The following is a 25,978-nucleotide window of genomic DNA, read 5'->3' on the forward strand; positions in this document are numbered from 1 at the left end:
CTGCAAGACCCCCCCCCCCCCCCGACCTGCACCCAGACCGCAGTACCACCAGTCCTACAAGAAACATGGTATAAAGGAGATGGACCCACTGGTTGCCCTCTAGGTTACAGAGAACTGGTAGTCCCATCCACCAAACTATCTGGAGTATAACAGGTGACTTGGGGTATGTTAACTTGGTATAGATCAGACATAACCCACTTTTAAATGAATCATAACAGGAGCATTTCACATCTGGCTAGAAATTAATAGGGACATTCTCTCAACAGAGAAAATGTCATTCTGTGTGCTACCTATATCCTCCCAATAGAATCCCCATACTTTAAAGATGACAGCTTCTCCATCATAGTTGGGGGAGATCAACCATTTCCAGGACCAGGGACATGTACGAGTCTGTGGCGACCTAAATGCCAGAACTGGACAAGGACCTGAAACTCTCAGCACACATGGGGACAACACCTACCTGGAGGTGACAGCATTCCCTCCCCAGTATGCCCCCTACACACAACTACGACAAACAACAGGTCACAACTCCTGCAGCTCTGTCGCCTGCTGGGTCTGTACATAGTCAATGGTAGGGTTCGAGGGGACTCATACAGTAGGTGCACCTATAGCTCATCTCTTGGCATTAGTACTGTAGACTACTTTATCACCGACCTCAACCCAGAGTCTCTCAGAGCGTTTACAGTCAGCCAACTGACATCCCTATCAGACCACAGCAAAATTACAATCCACTAGAACAGAGCAATACTCAACCATAATGAGACATTGAAGCCGAACAAATTGCATGCTATGAAGAAATGCTATACAGTTGAAGTTGGAAGTGTACATACACTTAGGTTGGAGTCATTAAAACTTGTTTTTCAACCACTCCACAAATATCTTGTTAACAAACTATAGTTTTGACAAGTCAGTTAGGACATCTACTTTGTGCATGACACAAGTAATCTTTCCAACAATTGTTTACAGACATATTATTTCACTTATTATTCACTGTATCACAATTCCAGTGGGTCAGAAGTTTACATACACTAAGTTGACTGTGCCTTTAAACAGCTTGGAAAATTCCAGAAAATGATGTCACGGCTTTAGAAGCTTCTGATAGGCTAATTGACATCATTTGAGTCACTGCTCCAAAACCGCCATAAAAAGCCAGACTACGGTTTGCAACTGCACATGGGAACAAAGATCGTACTTTTTTGGAGAAATGTGCTCTGGTCTGATGAAACAAAAATAGAACTGTTTGGCCATTATGGCCATTGTTATATTTGGAGGAAAAAGGGGGAGACTTGCAAGCCGAAGAACACCATCCCAACCATGAGGCACGGGGGTGGCAGCATCATGTTGTGGGGAGCTTTGCTGCAGGAGGGACTGGTGCACTTCACAAAATAGATGGCATCATGAGGATGGAAAATTATGTGGATATATTGAAGCAACATCTCAAGACATCAGTCAGGAAGTTGAAGCTTGGTCGCAAATGGGTCTTCCAAATGGACAATGACCCCAAGCATACTTCTAAAGTTGTGGCAAAATGGCTTAAGGACAACAAAGTCAAGGTATTGGAGTGGCCATCACAAAGCCCTGACTTCAATCCTATAGAAAATTTGTTGGCAGAACTGACAAAGCGTGTGCGAGCAAGGAGGCCTACAAACCTGACTCAGTTACACCAGCTCTGTCAGGAGGAATGGGTCAAAATTCACCCAATTTATTGTGGGAAGCTTGTGGAAGGCTACCCGAAACGTTTGACCCAAGTTAAACAATTTAAAGGCAATGCTACCAAATACTAATTGAATGTATGTAATCTTCTAACCCACTGGGAGTGTGATGAAAGAAATATAAGCTGAAATAAATCATTCTCTCTACTATTATTCTGACATTTCACATTCCTAAAATAAAGTGGTGATCCTAACTGACCTAAGACAGGGAATTTTTACTCTGATTAAATGTCAGGAATTGTGAAAAACTGAGTTTAAATGTATTTGGCTAAGGTGTATGTAAACTTCCATCTTCAACTGTACATAGACATGGAATCACCGTTCACTTTAATAATGGAACACTAGTAACTTTAATAATGTTTACATACTGCTTTACTCATTTCATTTGTATATAGTGTATTCTATTCTACTGTATTTTAGTCAATGCCACTCTGACATTGCTCATCCTAATTTGTATATATTTCTTAATTCCATTATTTTACATTTAGATTTGTGATTATTGTTGTGAATAGTTAGATATTACTGCACTGTTGGAGCTAGGAACGCAAGCATTTCATTATACTCGCAATAACATCTGCTAAATATGTGTACGTGACCAATAAAATATGATTTGATTTGATTATACAATACATAGCCTACTGCATATTAAGCGTGACAAAAGATTTGAGATGTCTTTTTTTTTTTCAATATTGGTCTAGCCTATAATCCAAAACTAAACAAATTCAGAATTGCCCTTCAATTAAAGTGAATTTTGTATTTGAAGAGCACAGTAATAGGTTTTTAAAATATATGTTCATTATTAATAGTCTGACACATTACCTTTAGTTACAGAATATCTCACTACTGTGCGTTTTCCATCTCCTCCACTCTCTCCTTCATTCCTTTCTCCAGCGTGCAGAGAGATGGGCTGTCAACAGCTGAATTAAATATGTTTTGATGTGAAAACATATTAGGCTACTATCGATGTTCCTGAACAGATGTCACTTGGTTTCCCAAATGAAGCACTGGGTAGCTGCGGGACAGGGTTGGAGAGCCCATGGCATACAGAGTCACGCAGCAAGAGACTGCATGCTCCTCAAACAGTGGTTGATGTGTGGAGTGAAATAACCAGAGTAGCCTACCCAGCTTGAGTTAAAATCGAACCGGCGGGAAAATGGCCTCCATTCACTATTCGAGTGCATACAGATGGCATCCATTTTCCCCCAGCCCCTGACCATTTGATAATGGACCATTCTAAATCAAAACAAATTTTGTGTATTAGTAAAGACAAGATTAAATTGAGAATAGTCTGATGGGTGAAAATATGATCACTTGATGTAATAATCTGTGCAGCCTGAGGCAAGGAACAGAGGGTAACCTTTTTTTTGCGACTTTCTCAAATCATCAATAGCAGATAGTCGTATCTTGCAGCCCATATATATTTTGATTTCTAAAACATTCTAAGGTTTGCATCATTAACAACTAAAGTTACCAAATAACTCTAATTCTAGTGTATAGGACCTGTTTCAAATGATAATTTTTACGCTCAACATAGCCACTTCATACGTGCACTCTCTGGAATGGTAAAAATATCCTTCTATTTTATTCAGCTAGTTCAATTATATTCTTCTTACTATAAAAACATAATATAAAATAATGGCATGGGACTTATAAGCTTATCTTGTCTGTTAAATGAACAAGCTACAGCCTATGGCATGGCGCATAGCCAGATAACATACAGTAGGCCAAGTTATATTGTTCTTCTGAAAGAAAATGTCTTCATATCATGTTTCTTTAGACCTGCCCAAAATAAATAATGGATTTATTGTGGTGTATATTCATTGATTTACTATGCTTGATTTACTATAGATGTTGCAAGAGCCTGCATCAGCTGCTTGTATGCGGCTTGTACTGTATATGTGGAGGCCTGGAGATGCTAAACGGGTTTATGTTAATTAACGGTCAATTATGAGTCTTTTGCATGACAAAAAAAATTGACAAAATTTCATGACCGCCACAGCCCTAACGATGCCCACACATTCCACCACAAAGCCCTCACCTACAGAGAAATGAAACTAGAGAAGAGTCCCCTCAGCCAGCTGGTTCTGAGTCTCTGTTCACAAACACAGACCCCACAGAGCCCAATGACAGCAACACAATTAGACCCAACCAAATGAAGAGAAAGCAAAATAACTGACCCACTGGAAAGAATCAACCAAAAATGTAGCACATTTGAATGCTATCTGGCCCTAAAAAGAGAGTACACAGTGGCAGAATACCTGTCCACTGTGAATGACCCAAAATCCTTGACTATGTACAGACTCAGTAAGCATTGTTATTGTTATAGGTCACCATAGGCAAACCTGGCTCTCAAGAGAAGACAGGATGTGCTCACTGCCCATAAAATGTGGTGGAAACAGTGCTGAACGTTCTAAACTCCTGCCAAATGTATGACCACATTAGTGACACACATTTCCCACAAATCACACAGACCCACAACAATTTGAAAACAAATCAAACATTGATAAACACCTATAGGTGTTAGGCAAAATACCACAGTAGCAAGATTTGTGGCCCGTTGCCATACAACCACAAACAACATTGGAAATATCACCAATATTTATCTGTTTATTTATCTCCCCCACTATTTGTACTACAACCATTTGCACATTGCTAAAATACTGTACATAGCTGATAATATAACACTTGAAATGTCTATCTTTTTAAAACATTTGAGTGCAATGTTTAGTGTTCATTTCTAATAGTTTTTTGGTTATGTTAAATTTGTTTCTTCTCACTTCTGCTTATTTCACTTAGTTTGGCAATGTAAACATATGTTTCACATGCCAATAAAACTTCTCTGAGTGTGTGAGTGAGTGAGATATAGATATATATATATATATATATATATATATATATATATATATATATATATATATATATATATATATATATATATATATAGATAGTTGGTGAGTAAACAGGCAGCCCAGAGGTAGTGGGTACCTGCAGTATACAAGAGCTCTGGGCAAGGAAGCTTGCTATCTGGAGCGTGCTAACAGGGGTCCTATCACTCCCATTGTTTTCACGCAAATACTTTTATGCTAAGCTTTAGATAAGATAACAAAGCTAAATATTTTATATGTATATTTTATATTATACTTTCTCCAACTTCACCTAGGACCGAGATACTAAGCTTTATGGGTGAATGTGTGCTGTCTCGTAGAATATGAGATGGAGAGAAAAGGCTAAAAAAGGAGGATAGTGCATTTATTGAGAGGAATAAGAGGAGAAAAAATAGATACTGAAGAAGTGACGTGAGGGAAGAGAGGAGGATGGCCCTGCTAGAGAGGAAGTTAGGGAGGAGGGGAGGATGGCCCTGCCAGAGAGGAAGTTAGGGAGGAGGGGAGGATGGCCCTGCCAGAGAGGAAGTTAGGGAGGAGGGGAGGATGGCCCTGCTAGAGAGGAAGTTAGGGAGGAGGGGAGGATGGCCCTGCTAGAGAGGAAGTTAGGGAGGAGGGGAGGATGGCCCTGCTAGAGAGGAAGTTAGGGAGGAGGGGAGGATGGCCCTGCCAGAGAGGAAGTTAGGGAGGAGGGGAGGATGGCCCTGCTAGAGAGGAAGTTAGGGAGGAGGGGAGGATGGCCCTGCCAGAGAGGAAGTTAGGGAGGAGGGGAGGATGGCCCTGCTAGAGAGGAAGTTAGGGAGGAGGGGAGGATGGCCCTGCCAGAGAGGAAGTTAGGGAGGAGGGGAGGATGGCCCTGCCAGAGAGGAAGTTAGGGAGGAGGGGAGGATGGCCCTGCTAGAGAGGAAGTTAGGGAGGAGGGGAGGATGGCCCTGCTAGAGAGGAAGTTAGGGAGGAGGGGAGGATGGCCCTGCCAGAGAGGAAGTTAGGGAGGAGGGGAGGATGGCCCTGCTAGAGAGGAAGTTAGGGAGGAGGGGAGGATGGCCCTGCTAGAGAGGAAGTTAGGGAGGAGGGGAGGATGGCCCTGCCAGAGAGGAAGTTAGGGAGGGGAGGATGGCCCTGCCAGAGAGGAAGTTAGGGAGGGGAGGATGGCCCTGCCAGAGAGGAAGTTAGGGAGGAGGGGAGGATGGCCCTGCCAGAGAGGAAGTTAGGGAGGAGGGGAGGATGGCCCTGCTAGAGAGGAAGTTAGGGAGGAGGGGAGGATGGCCCTGCTAGAGAGGAAGTTAGGGAGGAGGGGAGGATGGCCCTGCTAGAGAGGAAGTTAGGGAGGAGGGGAGGATGGCCCTGCCAGAGAGGAAGTTAGGGAGGGGAGGATGGCCCTGCCAGAGAGGAAGTGAGGGAAGAGAGGAGGATGGCCCTGCCAGACAGGAAGTGTGGGAGGGTAATGGCCCTGCAAGAGAGGAAGGATGAAGAGAGGCATGTTGTTGGGACACCTGGTCTTTTCAGAGTGCTGTCTGGGACTGTGGCAGTGGGGTAGTGTTTTCCAGCGCGCGCTCGAAGTGGGGGAATGTTTTCCAGAGTGCGCTCTCGTCTCCAATGTAATTAGCCCTCAGAGACTGAACAAGGAGCCATTGATAAGGTACAAGGCCTTCTGTCTGAGCACTGAGACAGAGTGTGTGTGTGTACACTCAATGTGGGTGATCTGTCTGTGCTGCTGTAGGATGTGTGATTGTGTGTGTATGTAGGAATTCTGTCAATGTGAAGTTAGTGTGTGTGTGTGTGAGAAATGTGTATCAGCCTCCCAGAGTGTATAATAATGAGGGGGATCTCCACAGAGCCTCAGTAAACCATTTCCATCCCTCCCTTTTCCCCTCCCTCTCCTTCTTTCTCTCTACGGGGCCCTCCATCCCACTCGCTCTCTTCTCTGCCTCCATCAATGAATGAAAGACTATTAACAGAAATATTTCCCCCCCAATGTGATTAGTGCTACATTATAATTAGATGGACACTTAAGCCTTGTACTAAATTGCTAAACCCTTGTTTAGCAAAAACGACTAACCCCCTAAAATATGGGGCAGGTGGGTGGGGCCTATAATGCTTGTTTGTGTTTAAATCCTACATTTACAAACATTATGCTGCCAATATTTGTACATTTGTTGACCCTACATCTGTCTTGGAAGTCAATATGTTATTTTCAGATGTTATATCCAGGCTAGTTATGCTAATCAACCTGGATAAATACTGGTTAGATAAACAAATAATGATGACGTCAGTTACAGAAGTAGCCCAGTCTTGACAGAGTGTGTGTGTGTGTGTGTGTGTGTGTGTGTGTGGGTGTGTGTGAATTCGTGAGTTGCCAGATAAATGGTCTCTACCTCAGAGAATGTAATTCCCCTCTTGTCAATCACAACGTCCTGTTTATGAAATGACATCATTGCAGTCACTCAGTCAGATTGACACGCACAAAATAGAGCTTTGTGTTTCAACAAACGAACAGAAAGTCCCCTCTGCACTTTCAAGCCACAGAATTTCATTGAGTAATTTGAGAAGACATATTGAGAGTTACATACAACTGTTATAAGTTATACAGTGCCATCAGAAAGTATTCACACCCTTCAACCTTTTCCACATTTTGTTGTGTAATAAAGTGGGATTAAAATGGATCTACACAAAAAAAGTGGAACAACATTTTTTATAAATAAATAAATAAAGCACTAATTTATCTTGATTGGATAAATATTCAACTCCCTGAGTCAATATATGTTAGAATCACCTTTACAATCACTTTTTCTGGGTAAGTCCCTAAGAGCTTTGCTCACCTGGATTGCACAATATTCACACAATATTTATTTTTTAATTCTTCAATCTCTGTCAAGTTGGTTGTTGATCATCGCTAGACAACCATTTTTAAGTCTTGCCAGTTAAGTCAAAACTGTAACTAGGCCACTCAGGAACATTCAAGTTGTCTTGGTAAGCAACAGTGTATAATTGGCCATGTATTTTAGGTTATGTGTCCTGCTGAAACGTGAATTTGTCTCCCAGTGTCTGTTGCATAGCAGAGTGAACCAAGTTTTCATCTAGGATTTTGCCTGTGCTTGGCTCTATTCTGTTTCTTTTTATCAGAAAAAACTCCCGTCTTTGCCGATGACTAGCATAACCGTATTATGATGCAGCCACCCCTATGCTTGAAAATATGAAGTGGTACTCAGTGATGTGTTGTGTTGGATTTGCCCCAAACATAATGCTTTGTATTCAGGACAAAAGTTAATTTATTTGCCACATTGTTTGCAGTTTTACTTGAATGCCTTGTTGCAAACAGAATGCATATTTGTATTATGTACAGGCTTCCTTCTTTTCACTCTGTCATTTAGGTTCGTATTGTGGAGTAATTACAATGTTGTTGATCCATCCTCAGTTTTCTCCTATCACAGCCATGAAAGGCTGTAATTGTTTTAAAGTCACCATTGGCCTCGTGGTGAAATTCTTGAGTGGTTTCCTTCCTGTCCGGCAACTAAGTAGGAAGGACGACTGTATCTTTGTAGTGACTGGGTGTATTGATACACCATCCAAAGTGTTATTACAGATCATTGTATGTGTGGAGTACAGAGATGAGGTACTCATTCAAAAATCATGTTAAAACACTAATATTGCCCACAGAGTCCATGTAACTTATTATGTGACTTGTGAAGCACATTTGTACTCCTGAAAGTATTTAGGCTTGCCATAATAAAGTGGTAGAATATTTATTAAATCAAGACATTTCAGATTTTCATTTTTAATTATACTGAACAAAAATATAAATGCAACATGTAAAGTGATGGTTCCATGTTCCATGAGCTGAAATAAAATATCCCAGAAAAGTTTCTTTGCACACAAAACACTTATTTCTCAAAAATGTTGTGCACAAATTTGTTTACATCCCTGTTAGTGAGCAGTTTCCTTTGCCAAGATAATCCATCTACCTAACAGGTGTTGCATATCAAGATCTGATTAAACAGCATGATCATTACACCTTGTGCTGGGTGACAATAAAAAGCCACACTAAAATGGGCAGTTGTGTCACACAACACAATGCCACAGATGTTGAGGGAGCGTGCAATTGGCATGCTGACTGCAGGAATGTCCACCAGAGCTGCTGCCAGAGTATTGAATGTTCATTTCTCTACCATAAGCCGCCACCGTCATTTTAGAGAATTCGGCAGTATGTCCAACCTGCCTCACAACCACAGAGCACGTGTAACAGTGCTAGCCCACATCCGGCTTCTTCACCTGCAGGATCATCTGGGACCAGCCACCTGGACAGCTGATGAAAATATTTCTGTCTGTAATAAAGTACTTTTGTGGGGAAAAACTCATTCTGATTGGCTGGGCCTGTCTCCCCAGCCCCTCCCAGGCCCACCCATAGCTGCGCCCCTGCCCAGTCATGTGAAATCCATAGATTAGGGCCTAATGAATTTATTTCAATTGACTGATTTCTTATATGAACTGTAACTCAGTAAAAATGTTGAAATTGTTGCATGTTGTGTTGATATTATTGTTTAGTATAATTTCTAAAAATTTTGAATAACATTATTCCATTGACATTATGGGGCATTGTGTGCAAGCTAATTACAAAAAAAAAATCAAAACATAATCAATTTAAAAATCAGGCTGTAACACAAAATGTGGAAAAAGTTAAGGGGTGGGAATACTTTCTGAAGGCACATAATGCTCAAGTACACCACAATAACAACACCAACGGAACTCTACCAGGATTAGGGAGGGACAGAAAAACACTAGACACCAAGGCCCAGTTGCCCCCAAATTGAAGCATTGGTTTTTGAGGGGTCGTCAGGGATGAGGAACCATAGAAGACTAAACGACCATCTTATATACTACAGACCTCATTGTACAGACCATAGTTTACATTACCAGACTACAGACCAACATGAGACTACCCAGAACACTGTCTAGATTCTATACCACATGAGATGTCACTGTAACCAACACTAGGGAACTCCAGCTTGAGCCCTGTCAGCGTCTAGGTAAACTGCCAACGTCTGCCAGGCATTTCTACACAGTGACAGTCTGCCCAGACCAGCAGAGCTGTCACAGAGTGCTACTCCTGTAAGTCGCTCGCTCTGGATAAGAGCATCTGCTAAATGACTAAAATGTAAAATGTAAATGTACTCTAAACACTGACTCCAGACCAGTAGCCAGAGACGATTTAATGGCGGGTAGGACAACAATACGATTTAATGGCCACTTCAGGACAACAATACGGTGGCCCAGATTAGGCTACATGGTAAAATATAGAGGGGGCGGGGAGTGAGACAGACAGAGAGAGAAAGACACACAGAGAGAATGAGAAAGAGAGAGAGAGCTATCTGCAGCTCAGAGAGAAGACACAGTCGTGTGTGCGTGTGAGATAGGGAGAGAGGGAGAGAGAGCAACAGACGAGAGGATAAAAAGAGAGCAAGAGCGCTAGCTGCAGCGATAACCTGTCACTCAAATGTGGAGAGTGTGAGAAGGGAAACTTGTTCTGTTCCTCTGAAACAAAGGAGCGCTGGTGTTTAGTTTTAAGAGGAGACAGGGTTCACTAGTTCTGAGAGACAATCAGGGTGACACACACTTACCCTGACAGCACAGTCTGCCAGACAGAAAGCACTGCACTCTAGGATCACATTCTTGGTATGCAAGGCATGCCAAATACACACACAATCACACACATAGATATACAGACAAAAACAAAGACACAGACAACCCCATTCTGTGACTGAAGGACTCGAGCAAGCACAACCATACATACACACCTCTTTCCCTGAGTGCTGTGTCTCTCTTTACTGACTAAACCCATGAGGCCTCATCCAGTCCCTACACCACAGGGAGGCCTCGCAAGGCTATGGGTGTGTGAGATAATGTGTATGTGTGACTGACACCGCAGCCCTGGCCAATAACACGGGGACTTGGATCACTTCAAACGCGACCCAGGTGCGAGCATGTGTGTCTGCGTAGATGGCCTGGCAGTGGCAACAGTAGCTTTCTTTCTTTTAGCCCTGCTTTAATTAAGAAACTCGCAAGAGCCTAGCTGGGTGGCATACAAAAGTGGTGTACAGTATGTGTGTGTGTGTGTGTGTGTGGCCAGGCACAGCAACAGGCAGCATTCCACTGTGATAGGCCGACACACAAATGACCCCCTGCGCACTGCCTGACCCGAGACCACAGGCCGTGCCACAGATATAACACAGTGAGAATTACCCCTCTGACATGTTTGTTTGTACTGTACACTGTATGGGCATAGGCTAATCGCCATGGAGACACACACAGTAGCTATGAAGATATGCGTGCCGTGAACACACACTCACACCGTGGTACATAGAGTACACCTTGTACGTACCAGTTAAAAGTTTGGACATACCTACTCATTCAAGAGTTTCTTTATTTTTACTATTTTCTACATTTTAGAATAACAGTGAAGACATCAAAACTATGAAATAACACATATGGAATCATGTAGTAACCAAGTTTTATTTTAGATTCTTCAAAGTAGCCACCCTTTGCCTTGATGACAGCTTTTCCAACAGTCTTGAAGGAGTTCCCACATATGCTGAGCACTTGTTGGCTGCTTTTCCTTCACTCTGCGGTCCACTTCATCCCAAATCTTCTCAATTGGGTTGAGGTCGGGTGATTGTGGAGGCCAGGTCATCTGATGCAGCACACCATCACTCGTCTACTTGGTCAAATAGCCCTTACACAGCCTGGAGGTGTGTTGGGTCATTGTCCTGTTGAAAAACAAATTATAGTTCCACTAAGCGCAAACCAGATGGGGTGGCGTATCGCTGCAGAATGCTGTGGTAGCCATTCTGGTTAAGTGTGCCTTGAATTCTAAATAAATCAGACAGTGTCACCAGCAAAGAACCCCCACACCATCTCCTCCATGCTTCACAGTGTGAACCACACTTGCAGAGATCATCCGTTCACCTACTCTGCGTCTCACAAAGACACGGTGGTTAGAACCAAAAATCTCAAATTTGGACTCATCAGACCAAAGGACAGATTTCCACCAGTCTAATATCCATTGCTTGTGTTTCTTGGCCCAAGCAAGTCTCTTCTTATTATTGGTGTCCTTTAGTAGTGGTTTCTTTGAAACAATTTGACCATGAAGGCCTGATTCACACAGTCTCCTCTGAACAGTTGATGTTGAGATGTGTCTGTTACTTGAACTCTGTGAAGCATTTATTTGGGCTACAATTTCTGAGGCTGGTAACTCTAATGAACTTATCCTCTGCAGCAGAGGTAACTCTGGGTCTTCCTGTAGCGGTCCTCATGAGAGTCAGCTTCATCATAGTTTGATGGTTTTTGCGACTGCACTTGAAGAAACATTCAAAGTTCTTGAAATTTTCCATATTGACTGACCTTAATGTCTTAAAGAAATTATGGACTGTTGTTTCTCTTTGTTTATTTGAGCTGTTCTTGCCATAATATGGACTTGGTCTTTTACCAAATAGGGCTATCTTCTGTATACCACCCCTACCTTGTCACAACACAACTGATTGGCTCAAACGCATTAAGGAAATAAATTCCACAAATTAACTTTTAACAAGGCACACCTGTTAATTGAAATGCATTCCAGGTGACTACCTCATGAAGCTGGTTGAGAGAATGCCAAGAGTGTGCAAAGCTGTCATCAAGGCATTACTACATGATTCCATATGTGTCATTTCATAGTTTTGATGTCTTCACTATTATTCTACAATATAGAAAATTGTAAAAATAAAGAAAACCCTTGAATGAGTAGGTGTGTCCAAACTTTTGACTGGTGCTGTACATATACCCACAGTGTATGTAGTAGACACACACACACACACACACACACACACACACACACACACACACACACACACACACACACACACACACACACACACACACACAACCTTGCAACTAACCATGTTCTACCCATCCCAGACTACTCCATCCTCCTCCACACAACAACATTCCTTCTAACACATTCAGGTTGAACAGAGCTGAAAAGCCTCCATGTCACTCATAAATACTTTGATATGAATCATGGAGCCACACAGTGATAAATCCTGGGGACTACTTTGTACTCGGCACCGTTATGGTGAGCAATTATAGACATGCTATTCCATTCATTTCAAGTCAGGCAGGGCTGGATGGCTTACAGTACACATATCTAGGATCAGATGAGAGAATATGACTGAGTATGAAGGGGTAATGTGATATATGATTATAGAATGAGGTGGGTTATTACAGGGGATCAGATTTTCCATAGATTCAGGTGCAATTACGGCAGATGGCAACCACAGGGGTTTTATCTCCTAATCAAAGGCGCACAGCAACCAAGACGCCTCTGGGGATTTCTTGAGTGTGTGTGTGTGTGTGTGCACGTGTGTGTGCGTGCGTGCGCGTGCGTGCGTGCATGCGTCTGTAGCACACAAGCAAAAGTGTGAAGCAAAGAAACTGGGACCTACTTTGCTGTCGACTCTTCGTCATACTTGCTCTTCAGTTCCAAAAGCTCTGTCTGAGTTGCTTCAAGTGCTGAAAAAACAAATGAAGCATTTTTGAATGGAGACCAGCGGTGGTTGGATGGAAGAAGTACAACAGCTAGGCCCTAACATACTGCCCTCTATAGATTCCTGGAAGGACTGACTAAGGCCTTTCTGCATTCAATTACATGAGGTGAGGCTTCTAGAAAAGCCCCATCTTAGGTTTCACAACCGAAGTTACTTTGGTAACTTTAATTTACAGTCCTATTACAGCTGCTATTTTCAAATAACTGACATGCTAGCAGTTGATACTTTTCTGGTAGACCTAATTTTTCTAAAATACCCAATAAAACAATAAAAACGTTATGTTTCAAAGGGTATATATTATTAGGCAATAATAACTTAACTAAGCTGGTGGGTAAAAAACGGGCCATCTACTGTCTGGTTGCCCAACCTGGCCACCAATTTCACCAATTGGTGATAAAGTTATATTTTAAGCATAAAGATCTTCTCTTGTAACCTCATAATGAAGCAGGTACTAGAGTTAGTGGCTGGGCCTGAATAATACTAGAGTGAGTGGCTGGGCCTGAATAATACTAGAGTTAGTGGCTGGGCCTGAATAATACTAGAGTGAGCGGCTGGGCCTGAATAATACTAGAGTTAGTGGCTGGGCCTGAATAATACTAGAGTGAGTGGCTGGGCCTGAATAATACTAGAGTTAGTGGCTGGGCCTGAATAATACTAGAGTGAGTGGCTGGGCCTGAATAATACTAGAGTTAGTGGCTGGGCCTGAATAATACTAGAGTGAGCGGCTGGGCCTGAATAATACTAGAGTGAGTGGCTGGGCCTGAATAATACTAGAGTTAGTGGCTGGGCCTGAATAATACTAGAGTGAGCGGCTGGGCCTGAATAATACTAGAGTGAGTAGCTGGGCCTGAATCATACTAGAGTGAGCGGCTGGGCCTGAATAATACTAGAGTGAGTGGCTGGGCCTGAATAATACTAGAGTTAGTGGCTGGGCCTGAATAATACTAGAGTGAGTGGCTGGGCCTGAATAATACTAGAGTGAGTGGCTGGGCCTGAATCATACTAGAGTGAGTGGCTGGGCCTGAATCATACTAGAGTGAGTGGCTGGGCCTGAATAATACTAGAGTGAGTGGCTGGGCCTGAATAATACTAGAGTGAGTGGCTGGGCCTGAATAATACTAGAGTGAGTGGCTGGGCCTGAATAATACTAGAGTGAGTGGCTGGGCCTGAATAATACTAGAGTGAGTGGCTGGGCCGGAATAATACTAGAGTTAGTGGCTGGGCCTGAATAATACTAGAGTTAGTGGCTGGGCCTGAATAATACTAGAGTGAGTGGCTGGGCCTGAATAATACTAGAGTGAGTGGCTGGGCCTGAATAATACTAGAGTTAGTGGCTGGGCCTGAATAATACTAGAGTTAGTGGCTGGGTCTGGACTCTGGAGCTGATGTGCTGTGACAGGGGACTGTCGGTTCTACAGCAGCAAGCAGGCTGCATGGGGCTGGTACAGTGTTGACAGGCTTAGATTTGTCACTCACTGGGCAGCCGTCAGCCAGCCAGAAAGAGAGAGAAAGAGAGAGACAGGAATCCTTCTGGGTCAACATAAAGACATACTGCCAGCAGAGGAGTGTGTTGACACCAAGCTAGCCTTACTGTGTGACGTTGGGGGATTTATGCAAAGGTTTGTTAAAGTATACCTGTGAAATTCAAGTTAGGATTGGGCCTGTGGGACTAGAACTGGGTGTAGAAGGTTAGCTACTGATTACCTGTCTGTAGGGACTGGGCCTTATGGTTTGCCTCCTCCAGCTTTGACACCACAGACTCCTGGTTTTCCTGTTGTTGACTGTGTGGACAGAGGGACAGATACAAGTTAGCTTAGCATCACCTCAGTAAGAAACAACATTGTATATAATGATCTTTTCAAGAGGCTAATGTTGCATCACAGGGTTCAAGTTTGCCTGCTAGCATCACCACAAAAAAGAGCGAACAGGTTAAAAAGTATCAACTTTAAAGATAAAAAAGGCTAGGCTTATAGCATCAAGGGGATACAGGTAAGCTAAGAGATTTATCATCACTCAACATGAAGGGACCAATTCAGCCTATTAGCACTTTAGAAAAAATAAGACAGGTTACCATAGCACCCGCTCAAATGAACAAGCACTCGCTCTGATTCCAGTTGAAGTGGTACAGTGCAAGTGGAGAGGACAGTTAAGTGTTGTATTTTTTGCCAACAGCGGCTAGGCTGTTCTGCTCTGTCATGTCTGTCGGGGGGTTAGTATCATCAATACCGAAACACCTGAACACCTGAAACACCCGACCATCATGCCACCAGCCCTCCTGCACTGGCAGACGACTCATCAATTTACCTCAGCGCTAAAGAGTAGGGGAACATGCCAAACCCTTAAGAATTAATGTCAACTCCGGATTGACTAGCTATTACTGAGGACAAGATGAGAGGGGACGAGATGAGAGGGGTCGAGATGAGAGGGGTCGAGAGCCCGTTTCTCCTTGGGAGTTGGTTCATTATAAGGACAAACTGTCGGTTTCAAAAGGGAAAAGCTATAAACGTTGGGAGTAGTTAGTTATCAATGATATCACTGTTTATGGTATGTATGGGTAGTCGCCAGATTTGGAAATGATAATGAAGACATAAGGTTTTACAATCTGGGCTATCTATTTTCTGTCTGTATTTAGGTTTCATAGAGTGTGAGATATCATCAGATATCACATATCCTAGACCTTGCCAGAGTGTGTGGCCTAAATAGAGTGTTGGTGAGATGCATTGGTCAAAATCAGGGCACAAAGTCAACCAATCAAAATTGGTCTACGGGGATAAAAAGGCTATCTCCACAACACCAAGAATCACCACTCACCAGAGAATCTCTCAACCTCAAATGCATTAAAAAAACGAGGAGGTGCCTCAGCCAAAGCAAGGGAAACAAACCTCACTGACACATTGGTTCTGACTGCCCTGCAGTTCCTGCCTCTGTGGATGACTGCACCACTGCTGTGCCTCTACTCATCCCCATGTCACTGTACCTCTGCTCTCTCTCTCCCCTCCCTCTCTTTTCCTCCCAGGTGCTATTTTTGGGTGACTAGGAAACATTAATATAATTCAAGGTAGCAGAATGGGGTCTATGGTGGTGTCTTTGTAACAAGGGTGAGAGTGGTGACAATAGGTTACAATGGGACCTTATTGTTGCCCTCTGACATAACAGATAACAGAGCCGAACTGTGTCCCTGTCCGGTGAGTGACAGTCTGGCAGCAGTGATGATCAGGAGGCTCAGTGCGGTATTACCATCCATGCTGGGGGGTTATTAGTAAACAAACAGCGGTGAATTAAAAGGTATTACAGTGCAATGGGATTACAGTTAGGATGGGTTGGTCCCAATAAAAGCCTTGTGTAACGGCCGCATATGCCTTCATCAGGACAAACTGATGGGATCATACAATAGTGTGTGACGGGGTTGAGGAAGAGCTGGTTCGAGTTGAAATTGAGATATCTCCCATTCAGTTACAGTATGATTAGGAGCAAGTTCAATAGGAATACGGTGGGTTAAAACAATGCAAAAAACGAATGAGTGCCGGTTATCTCCCGTTCCTGATTCAATATTTGTTCAGCTCAAGTGCTGAGTGAAAGTGTAAATGACAACGTGATAGGGAGTCCGTTTCAGTGCCCTTCACAACAACCCTGATGTACCTGATAAATTACGGCCAATCCTCACTGGAAGGTTAACTAAACTTGGTCACCCACTTATCTACAATACAAACATGTATGAAACTGACCATCGTTAAGGCCAGACAGACTGAGCGGACAATTTATTAAGATAATTATTGGATTGCCATGGAAATATGTAACTAAATACTGCTACAGTACAAGATGAGATAATAGTTCAGACAACAGCTATAAGGGTATTCCGTCTGGGCCTAACCTTCGCACATACTCAGACACTAGGTGCAGCCAGTAGTCGCTGCCCGTTGGCAAACACTAGCTAGCCTATCCTCCACAGCTAGTCCTTACTAGCTTACCTCTCCTCCTCTGCATGGTCGTTGTGAAGCTGCCCCTCTTTCGCCTCCTTTTCTCCCCCTCTCCTCTCCTCCTGGCCCAGCTCCTTGGCCTGTTTACTCAGGGTCTCTTCATACTCCTCTATCTTCTCCTTAAGTGCTTTAATTGTGACCTCTGTGTGAAAGAGAGAGAGAGAGAGAGAGAGAGAGAGAGAGAGAGAAAGCAAGAGAGAGAAAGCAAGAGAGAGAAAGCAAGAGAGAGAAAGCAAGAGAGAGAAAGAGGGAGATATACAGAGAGAGAGAGATACAGAGAGAGGGCAGGAGAGAGAAAACACAAAAAGTCAGTAACAGATACGATAACAGGCAAGAAATAAACCAGAGTCCCAACCAGATATTAGGTACCACATAAGGCTCCTGCACATCATCCTTCTAAGTCTGGATTGTCAGTTACACTGACAGAGGCAGAGGGATTCTCCAAGTAAGATGGAGTAGGAGGAACAGGGCTCCATTCCACTGTGTGCATTGGCACAGCCCACTTGTATTACTGACTGAGAGCTCTCAGTTTTCCCCCACTTCTTACTTGTCTTCTCTTCTTTTTTCTCTCTCGCTCACTCACTGATGCCCTCGCTCTCTCCTCCTCCTCTGCGGTGATTTAAACTCCAACATTTCAGCCCTGACACATAATCAATGGCGATGAGTCCCCTCTGAGCCCTTTTCCCCCTTAACTGTTAAATTGAACTTTAAACATTTAGGTTGCAGGGGATCAATGGCCTTGGCTGGCCGGGATGAGAGAGAGAGAGGAAGGAAGAGCGGGAAGGAGGAGAGAGAATGAGAGAGAAGGGGATTCTCCTCTCCTCCGCCGCTGAGGTAGGAGATCTGCAGCTTAGCCGGGGCACGGTGGGGAGGGGGAGGGGAGAAAGAGAGGAAAAATCAATGGCAAAATAAAATATTGCCGCTATTGAGCTGGGTCAATTAGCTCTTGGTGGGAGGGGAATTCCAAAGACAGAGAGGGCAGGCCCCCCTACCCTCCTCCTTCCTCTATCCCCTCTTCTCCTCCCCTTCTTTTCCCTGCCTTTCTGAAAAGAGAAAAAGCAGTGAAGGCTTTAGAGGCCTATACAATTGGCTTCATCTGAAAAGACTGCCCAGGGGATACTTTCTCATAAAGATGGCTATGGAGGAGGAGAGCCTTTATTAAAAAATGATCTATATTTCGGGGTTATGGAATGACTTTGGGCTGACTCCGTTGCTCCACTAACTTGATGTTAGTTGTTAGCTATTTTACAGCGTTTGATGTAACTCCACGGACATCGGCTCTTGAAACGGTATCCACATGACAGATGATATCTTCTTACAACTGCTAACATTGCACATATACTTTTACTATACTTTCAACCAGACCGTTGAGGTGTTTCATCCCTTTTAAAGACGGCTAAGCATTGATGAATCTCCCAATGGGAGTCTTAGCCTAGCTCTCTGTGCTGGTGTAGTGGAAGCGTTTCAGTGGATGAGATTGTCTGGGACCTGAACACTTGTGTTAGCACCCTGAGCTAATACCTAGGGCTTTAGCTCAGCAAGCCAACAATTTCTTGTGGCCCATGGGTTCAAACTGGGTCGATCACACTGGTCCAGGATAGGTTCAGAAAGAGTATGTGTGTCAGCCTCACCGTGGTTCTTGACCTCAGCGATCTCCTGGGTGTAGCCCTCCAGCGTCTCGCGGAGCTTCTGGTTCTCCGTCTCGATGTCGTGCATCCTCTGGACCTTCAGCTGTAGCTGCTGGGCAGTCTCCAGGGCCGACACAGGGTCTGAGAGGAGGGGACAGGAAAGGGCACTAGTTACTAATCACCAGACATCACTAATTACTATAGGCTAATTACTTATCACAGAATTTTTCTCTGCACATACATATTACCAAGCATGTCTAACATCAGAGCAGATCTTCAAAGTTCAACAGCTTGGTGTACATGTAGCTAGTAGTGTTACATGTTTTGAAGATCGGTTCACTGAGGAGATCACACCCATCCAGTCAGTCTCTAACCTCTAGCCCTCACTCCATTCAAACATACTTCCATGCACTGCAACAGTAAGGTCTAGAGTGGGGTTTTGTGTCTCTGTGCCTGGTTGTGACTGAGTGGCCAGGGCGAGTCACGCGAGGCTGACTGATGACTTCTGTGTGTGTGTGTGTGTGTGTGTGTGTGTGTGTGTGTGTGTGTGTGTTGGGTGCCAGAGCAGCAGAGCTATGTATAGCTGCCCCCATTCGCACAGAGCAAAGCTGGAGAGCTGAGACAGCGTTGCTGTTGCCACCACACACACACAGCCCAGACAAAGGAGAGGAAGAGAGGAAAAGAGAGTAAGAGGGAGAGAAAAAGCAAAAGGGCATGAGAGAGAGAGAGGCAGGGAGAATGAATGAGAGAGGAAAAGAGAGATACGAAGAGGGGAGCTAGCTAGGTTTCTGGAACATGATGACTTATCTTAGGGACAGAGAAACCCATGGGACAACAATACATTCCTGTAAACAGACGGTACAGTATCTATCCAATAGTAGTACAGCATAGACACAACCCACAGTGGTAGAAACTGTAGATTTATTGATGTACATATTGAATAATTGAATTCATCAAAAACAGTAAAACACATTATGGACAACACAAAAAAGTCTATGACTGATTGTGTTCCTCTTTTGAGTCAAGGTCAGAGATAGTGATGATGGTAATGGGTAAGGGATGGATAGGGAGGGATTGGGATGTGGAGACTGGCAGGGTGTTCTAACACTGAGCCCCCCCCACCCTCCACGTTGGGCGCTGCCAGTCTTGCCAGTCCTGGCCTCATCAGTGCCCGGCATCAACACGGTCATTAATTGGCGTATGACTAATTATGCCCCAATTCCAGTTGATTTTCTTTAATGAGACAGCTGGGTTAATTATATAATCATATGATTACATTAGAGCCCCTGGCCCCGAGAGGGAGAGGGAGAGAGAATAGGAGGAAGCTAGGGGGAAGGGGGAGGAAGAGGAGGGATATGAAAAGTGATAGAGACTAGAGAGGGAAAGGAAGAGGGAGAGTAGACTAAGTATACAAAACATTTGGAACACCTGCTCTTTCCATGACAGACTGACCAGGTGACTCCAAGTGAAAGCTGAATCGGTAAGACAAAATATTTAAGTGCCTTTGAACGGGATATGATGGTAGGTGTCAGGTGTAACGGTTTGTGTCAAGAACTGAAACGCTGCTGGTTTCCGTGTGTATCAAGAATGCTCCACCACGCAAAGGACATCCAGCCAACTTGTCACAACTGTGGAACACTTTCGACATCTTATAGAGTTCATGTCCTGACGAATTGAGGCTGTTCTGAGGGCAAAAGGGGGTGCAACTCATTATTAGGAAGGTGTTCTTAATGTTTTGGAAACTCAGCATATGAGAGCATATTCAAGGCAGAATTAGTCTGGAAACAGCTGAAGAGAGGGAGAGAGGAAGAGAGGGAGGGGGAAGAGGTCTGATCTTAGAGATGAAAGACATCCAGCGCCTCCATTCTCCTCGTGTGCGGAGTACACGCCCGCCCGCCCGCCCGCCGCCCGCCCGTGTCCTTGGAGGTAGAAGCGATACATTCTCCAACACCAGACAAGCCATTGAGGACAACAGCATTATCAAAGGCCCATTATGTCAACTTTGTTGTCCTGAGATCTGACACCCTGCGTCATACACACAGTGTTAATCTAATATTCTGAAACATCTAGCCTTGGACAGCCTGTTCCCATGTTACGTTGATCATAAATCACTATTTGATTGTGAAACCCATACGCTCTCCTGCACTGACTCTAAACACACACACACACACACACAGTGAACTCTACCCACAGACTCCACATACTGACACCCCGACACATACACACAGCATGAGCACACATTCATACTGACGCCCCACACACAACTGTCTATTATCTATCCTATTGTCTAGTCACTTCACCCCTACCTATATGTACATAGAGTATCTACCTGAATGACCTCGTACCCCTGCACATTGACTCGCTGCTGATACTCCCTGTATATATCCAAGTTATTTTCTGCTGATACTCCCTGTATATATCCAGGTTATTTTCTGCTGATACTCCCTGTATATATCCAGGTTATTTTCTGCTGATAATCCCTGTATATATCCAGGTTATTTTCTGCTGATACTCCCTGTATATATCCAGGTTATTTTCTGCTGATACTCCCTGTATATATCCAGGTTATTTTCTGCTGATACTCCCTGTATATATCCAGGTTATTTTCTGCTGATAATCCCTGTATATATCCAGGTTATTTTCTGCTGATACTCCCTGTATATATCCAGGTTATTTTCTGCTGATACTCCCTGTATATATCCAGGTTATTTTCTGCTGATACTCCCTGTATATATCCAGGTTATTTTCTGCTGATACTCCCTGTATATATATCCAGGTTATTTTCTGCTGATACTCCCTGTATATATATCCAGGTTATTTTCTGCTGATACTCCCTGTATATATCCAGGTTATTTTCTGCTGATACTCCCTGTATATATCCAGGTTATTTTCTGCTGATAATCCCTGTATATATCCAGGTTATTTTCTGCTGATAATCCCTGTATATATCCAGGTTATTTTCTGCTGATACTCCCTGTATATATCCAGGTTATTTTCTGCTGATAATCCCTGTATATATCCAGGTTATTTTTACTCGTCATTGTTATTCACTGTGTATTTATTCCTTGTATCACTATTTCTATTTTTTATTTGTTTGTTTATCTTTAACTCTGCTGGAAAAGGTCTCTTAAGTAAACATTTCATTGTTAGTCAAACCTGCTGACAAATACTTTAAAAAAATGTTTTTAATGTACTTCAATTTCTTGTCATATAAAAATAACACTAGACCAACATACTTGAAGGGTCATAATGGAACTGATCTTTTAGTCCCATTTCATGTATTGTTATATTAGTTAGGATGATACTCTCTGGTTATGTGTGCTTTGAATACCCCATATGATTAAACAAACTGACAGGAGAGAAGGTCATACTGTGACATTAGGGTGATGATGACTGCTGTCACAGTACTGGACTGTACAACATAGCCTGTCTCTGTGGGCCCAGTCCTAGTGCCTACCACTCTACTGCTGCTCTCTCCAGAACAGACGGACTACAGTGTGTCACATGGAATCTCTCTCTCCATGTCCTCCCTGGACTTCTAACCAGGAGATGGTCCCTTCACTAGACAGGCGGTGGCACCAGCCCTGTCTGGATGGGCATGTGTGTGTGTTCTGAGCAGAAGGAGTGAGACAGTGCCAACTGCTCAGTGCAGCCACTCCAGCCTGCCGCAGAACACTAGGCTGTCTGTGAGAACAGTGTGAATATTTCCAAAGGTTGCATGAGAGGCTAGAGGGCAGACGGGTGGAGACACCTGTCAACTTTGACATTCTATTGCAAAGCGTCATCAGGATGAGAGTGAGGTAAGGTGCGTGTATTTTCCTTGGTGTGTTCAAAAGAGCTCAAAAAAGGGTGGACACACTGACGCTAGGTCTGTGTGATCACAAACACATCTGTGAGATAATCAGTGGAGTAGTGATCTCTCATCCTCAGACATGGAGACAAGAATGGACAGGCTGCAGATTACAATGATAATACAGACATTCCTAGATTTTCCCACACAGGCAAACAACACACACACACATACACACACACACATACACATACACACACACACACACACACAGAGAGAGAGAGAGAGAACACCAACTGACATAAGAGAGCCAAGGCAAAGAGGTCTCTAGGTGCTGCTCCTCTGTCTTGGCAGGCTTTGAGCTGTGTGTGTGTGTGTGTGTGTGTGTGTGTGTGTGTGTGTGTGTGTGTGTGTGTGTGTGTGCCTGGGATCTCCAAAACACAAAAGCAGTAATGTACACATGTACTACGTGGTTCCCCAGGCCAGCCTGCCTGCTCCTACAGGCCTCTGTGTGTGTATCAGGCCAGCCTGCCTGCTCCTACAGGCCTCTGTGTGTGTATCAGGCCAGCCTGCCTGCTCCTACAGGCCTCTGTGTGTGTATCAGGCCAGCCTGCCTGCTCCTACAGGCCTCTGTGTGTGTATCAGGCCAGCCTGCCTGCTCCTACAGGCCTCTGTGTGTGTATCAGGCCAGCCTGCCTGCTCCTACAGGCCTCTGTGTGTGTGTATCAGGCCAGCCTGCCTGCTCCTACAGGCCTCTGTGTGTGTCTGTTTGCATCTGTGTGTCCATACAGTTCACCAAGGAGGAAATGTGTTTCAGACAGACAGCCAGCTGCACACACACAGCCACACACACACACAGCCACACACACACAGCCACACACATAGGATCGAGTCAGCTCAAAAAGCTCAGTCGGTCACAGACAAACACACACTCCAGTCCAGTCGACCTCCACTGCTGACTGTCTGTTTCCACTATTAGTCAGCCTATCCAAGTGCTCTAGTGCTTCAGTTAGGTGGAAGAACCATTGGCCAGGAGATCTCCATGGACAACAACACTGGTCTGTCAGTGTGTTGAAATCATCAATGTCCTCTCCATCAGGACCTAAAATGAACACCCGCCACCTGCAGGTAGGTTTTGGTGGGTAAGATGTCTATTTCACCAGCCACATTGGCGGTTTGTCAGGGCTCCATAGTGCACGCATTCCACTCGCATTTGTGAAAAAAAAGTCAAGTATGATCACATTTATAGTAAAATAAATGCTGCAGTAGCTGTTTTCAAAGTATTTCCGCCATTTTGCTTCATAGCTGGTAAATGAAATGCAACAAAATCAAAGAACTATGAATCCTATGAATCCTCCACCTTGCGCTGCAACACTGCCTGGCTGGGGGCTGTGCACACGTGAAGAGCTAAGTGAAAGATTCATTTTTAGAAGTGCTGTGCACAGGCATAAAAGTTGATCTAATTTAATTTAAACGAAAGTCTACTGAAGTGAGACGTTGTCCTTGTGTTTCTTGGCTATTTACATTGTTTTGTTCACAAGCTGTGTTGTTTGTCTATGTTCAAGTTTCAAATGCTAGGGAAGAGAAGACAACGCTTCTACTAGTCATCCTCAATCTAACAGGCACAGACATGACTCCAGTCCCGCTACCACGGTAACCTCCCGCCCTTACATTTGTCTAATGTGTTATTTTGGTTATATCAGGGCACAAAAACGTAATTATTCATTATAAACTGGGTGGTTTGAGCCCTGAATGCTGATTGGCTGACAGCCGTGGTATATCAGACCGTATACCACAGGTATGACAAACTTACATTTTTACTGCTCTAATCACTTTGGTAACCAGTTTTTAATAGCAATAAGGCACCTCGGGGGTTTGTGATCAATGGTCAATATACCTGTGTCCAGGCACTCCACGTTGCGTCGTGCTTCAGAACAGCCCTTAGCAGTGGTAAATTGGCCATATACGACACCCTATCTGGCCTTATTGCATAAATATACCACATTAGTTACTGCTTACTAGTAACACATGCAATGTTTTAGAAACATTGCAAAGCATGCTCATCCGTTTTTTTTATGTTTTATTGGTGTAAATTATATTCCCCCCAAAATATTTTTGGCTGGTAAGAAATCTGAGTGGCTGGTAGATGTTTAAATTACAGTGTATGCCCTGCTCCCCATCCCTTCCCAATTTCCCTACCGCTCGGCACTCACAGGGCTCCTGGACGCACATTGTCTCAGGAACACCAAGAGAAGTCATCAGGAACGTGTCTGTGTATGTACGTATGTATGTGGCGCAGAGACATGTGCCTCATAAACATGACAGATGTGTTTACGGTGCCTCATATACACAGTTGCGATGAGACTTACCTGGGACATCGATGAATCTCTTGTACACGTTTAGGAAGGCAGCCTCTGACTCCTTACTTCTTTTACTCACTGCGTCGATCTGAAAGGAGAGACGGAGAGATTGGTTAAGAAAAGAGAGATAGTCGAGGTGAGATGATACATTTTTTCAGACAACACCACAACAACCATAATCACATTTTCAGGATTAAAAAAGCTTTTATACTTTTACACTTTTATAAAGGCTTTTATACTTTGGCATCATCTTCCCTATATTATTCATTACATCAAGATGAATCTAGTTTTATAGGACAAATAGTCACATATCCAATGTAGTTCAACATGAATCTGGTTCATATAAAAACGTATTAATTTTAAACATTTTCAGATCTATTAGTGCTACGATATCCACACAGGTCTATTGACAACAGAATTTCAGTCTTAAAAACACATGAATAGTAATTTCATGAATGTAATTTAGTAACAACCTGCTAAAAGAGATTGAGCTTCCAACCCTCTCAGTTAATCATGGGTACTGAGTGCTTCTCCTAAAACTGGAAAGCACCAAGGCAGCTAACCAATGAGTCATGAAGGAGGTGACGTGATTTGGGGTTGGGCCAAGAGGCACCACAGACCTTGCTTTAAGTTCATCAACAATCAAGTACAGGAGTATAGAGCTGTGGTAGAGAGGTCTTCTATAGTACGCAGGTGATATGATACAGTATTGCTTTTACATTAACAACACTGGCCAAAAATCACAGATTTATGATTTAAAGAGGTTTCAAAAATGGTTCTTTTTAGCTCCAAACCAACACTATACATCCCAAATACCCGCCCATGAAACTAAACATTATAGATGTTGCAAAAGTACTTCATGAATCAGGATAGAACACTACAGCAACAGTCTGTGTGGCTCAACATCCATTCCAGATTGCCTCTCAAATACCGTCTAAAAGATGAAAGAATGTAAAAAACAAACTTTGGAGATACGTCACAGACAGAGTCAAATACTGTACCATATTCATCCTTCGCCCTTGGAGAGGTAGGGAGAGGAGGAAAAATGCAGGC

The 25,978-nt window shown here is 43.6% G+C and overlaps 1 protein-coding gene across 4 annotated transcripts in view; it reads right to left on the reverse strand.

The window, feature by feature from the left end:
- Positions 1 to 25,978, reverse strand: part of LOC115154268 (homeobox protein cut-like 1) — a 203,485-nt gene that overhangs the window by 78,819 nt on the left and 98,688 nt on the right. For all 4 annotated transcript variants that reach the window (XM_029700318.1, XM_029700319.1, XM_029700317.1 and 1 more), the window contains exons 4-8: positions 24,935 to 25,013; positions 18,779 to 18,916; positions 17,139 to 17,289; positions 14,875 to 14,951; positions 13,069 to 13,135 (exon numbers count right to left, since the gene is read on the reverse strand). In XM_029700318.1, the coding sequence (XP_029556178.1) occupies positions 13,069 to 13,135; positions 14,875 to 14,951; positions 17,139 to 17,289; positions 18,779 to 18,916; positions 24,935 to 25,013 (512 nt within the window). The remainder of the gene's footprint in view (positions 1 to 13,068; positions 13,136 to 14,874; positions 14,952 to 17,138; positions 17,290 to 18,778; positions 18,917 to 24,934; positions 25,014 to 25,978) is intronic.

This window comes from Salmo trutta, chromosome 19 (assembly GCF_901001165.1).
Source record: "Salmo trutta chromosome 19, fSalTru1.1, whole genome shotgun sequence".
Classification (NCBI taxonomy): domain Eukaryota; kingdom Metazoa; phylum Chordata; class Actinopteri; order Salmoniformes; family Salmonidae; genus Salmo; species Salmo trutta.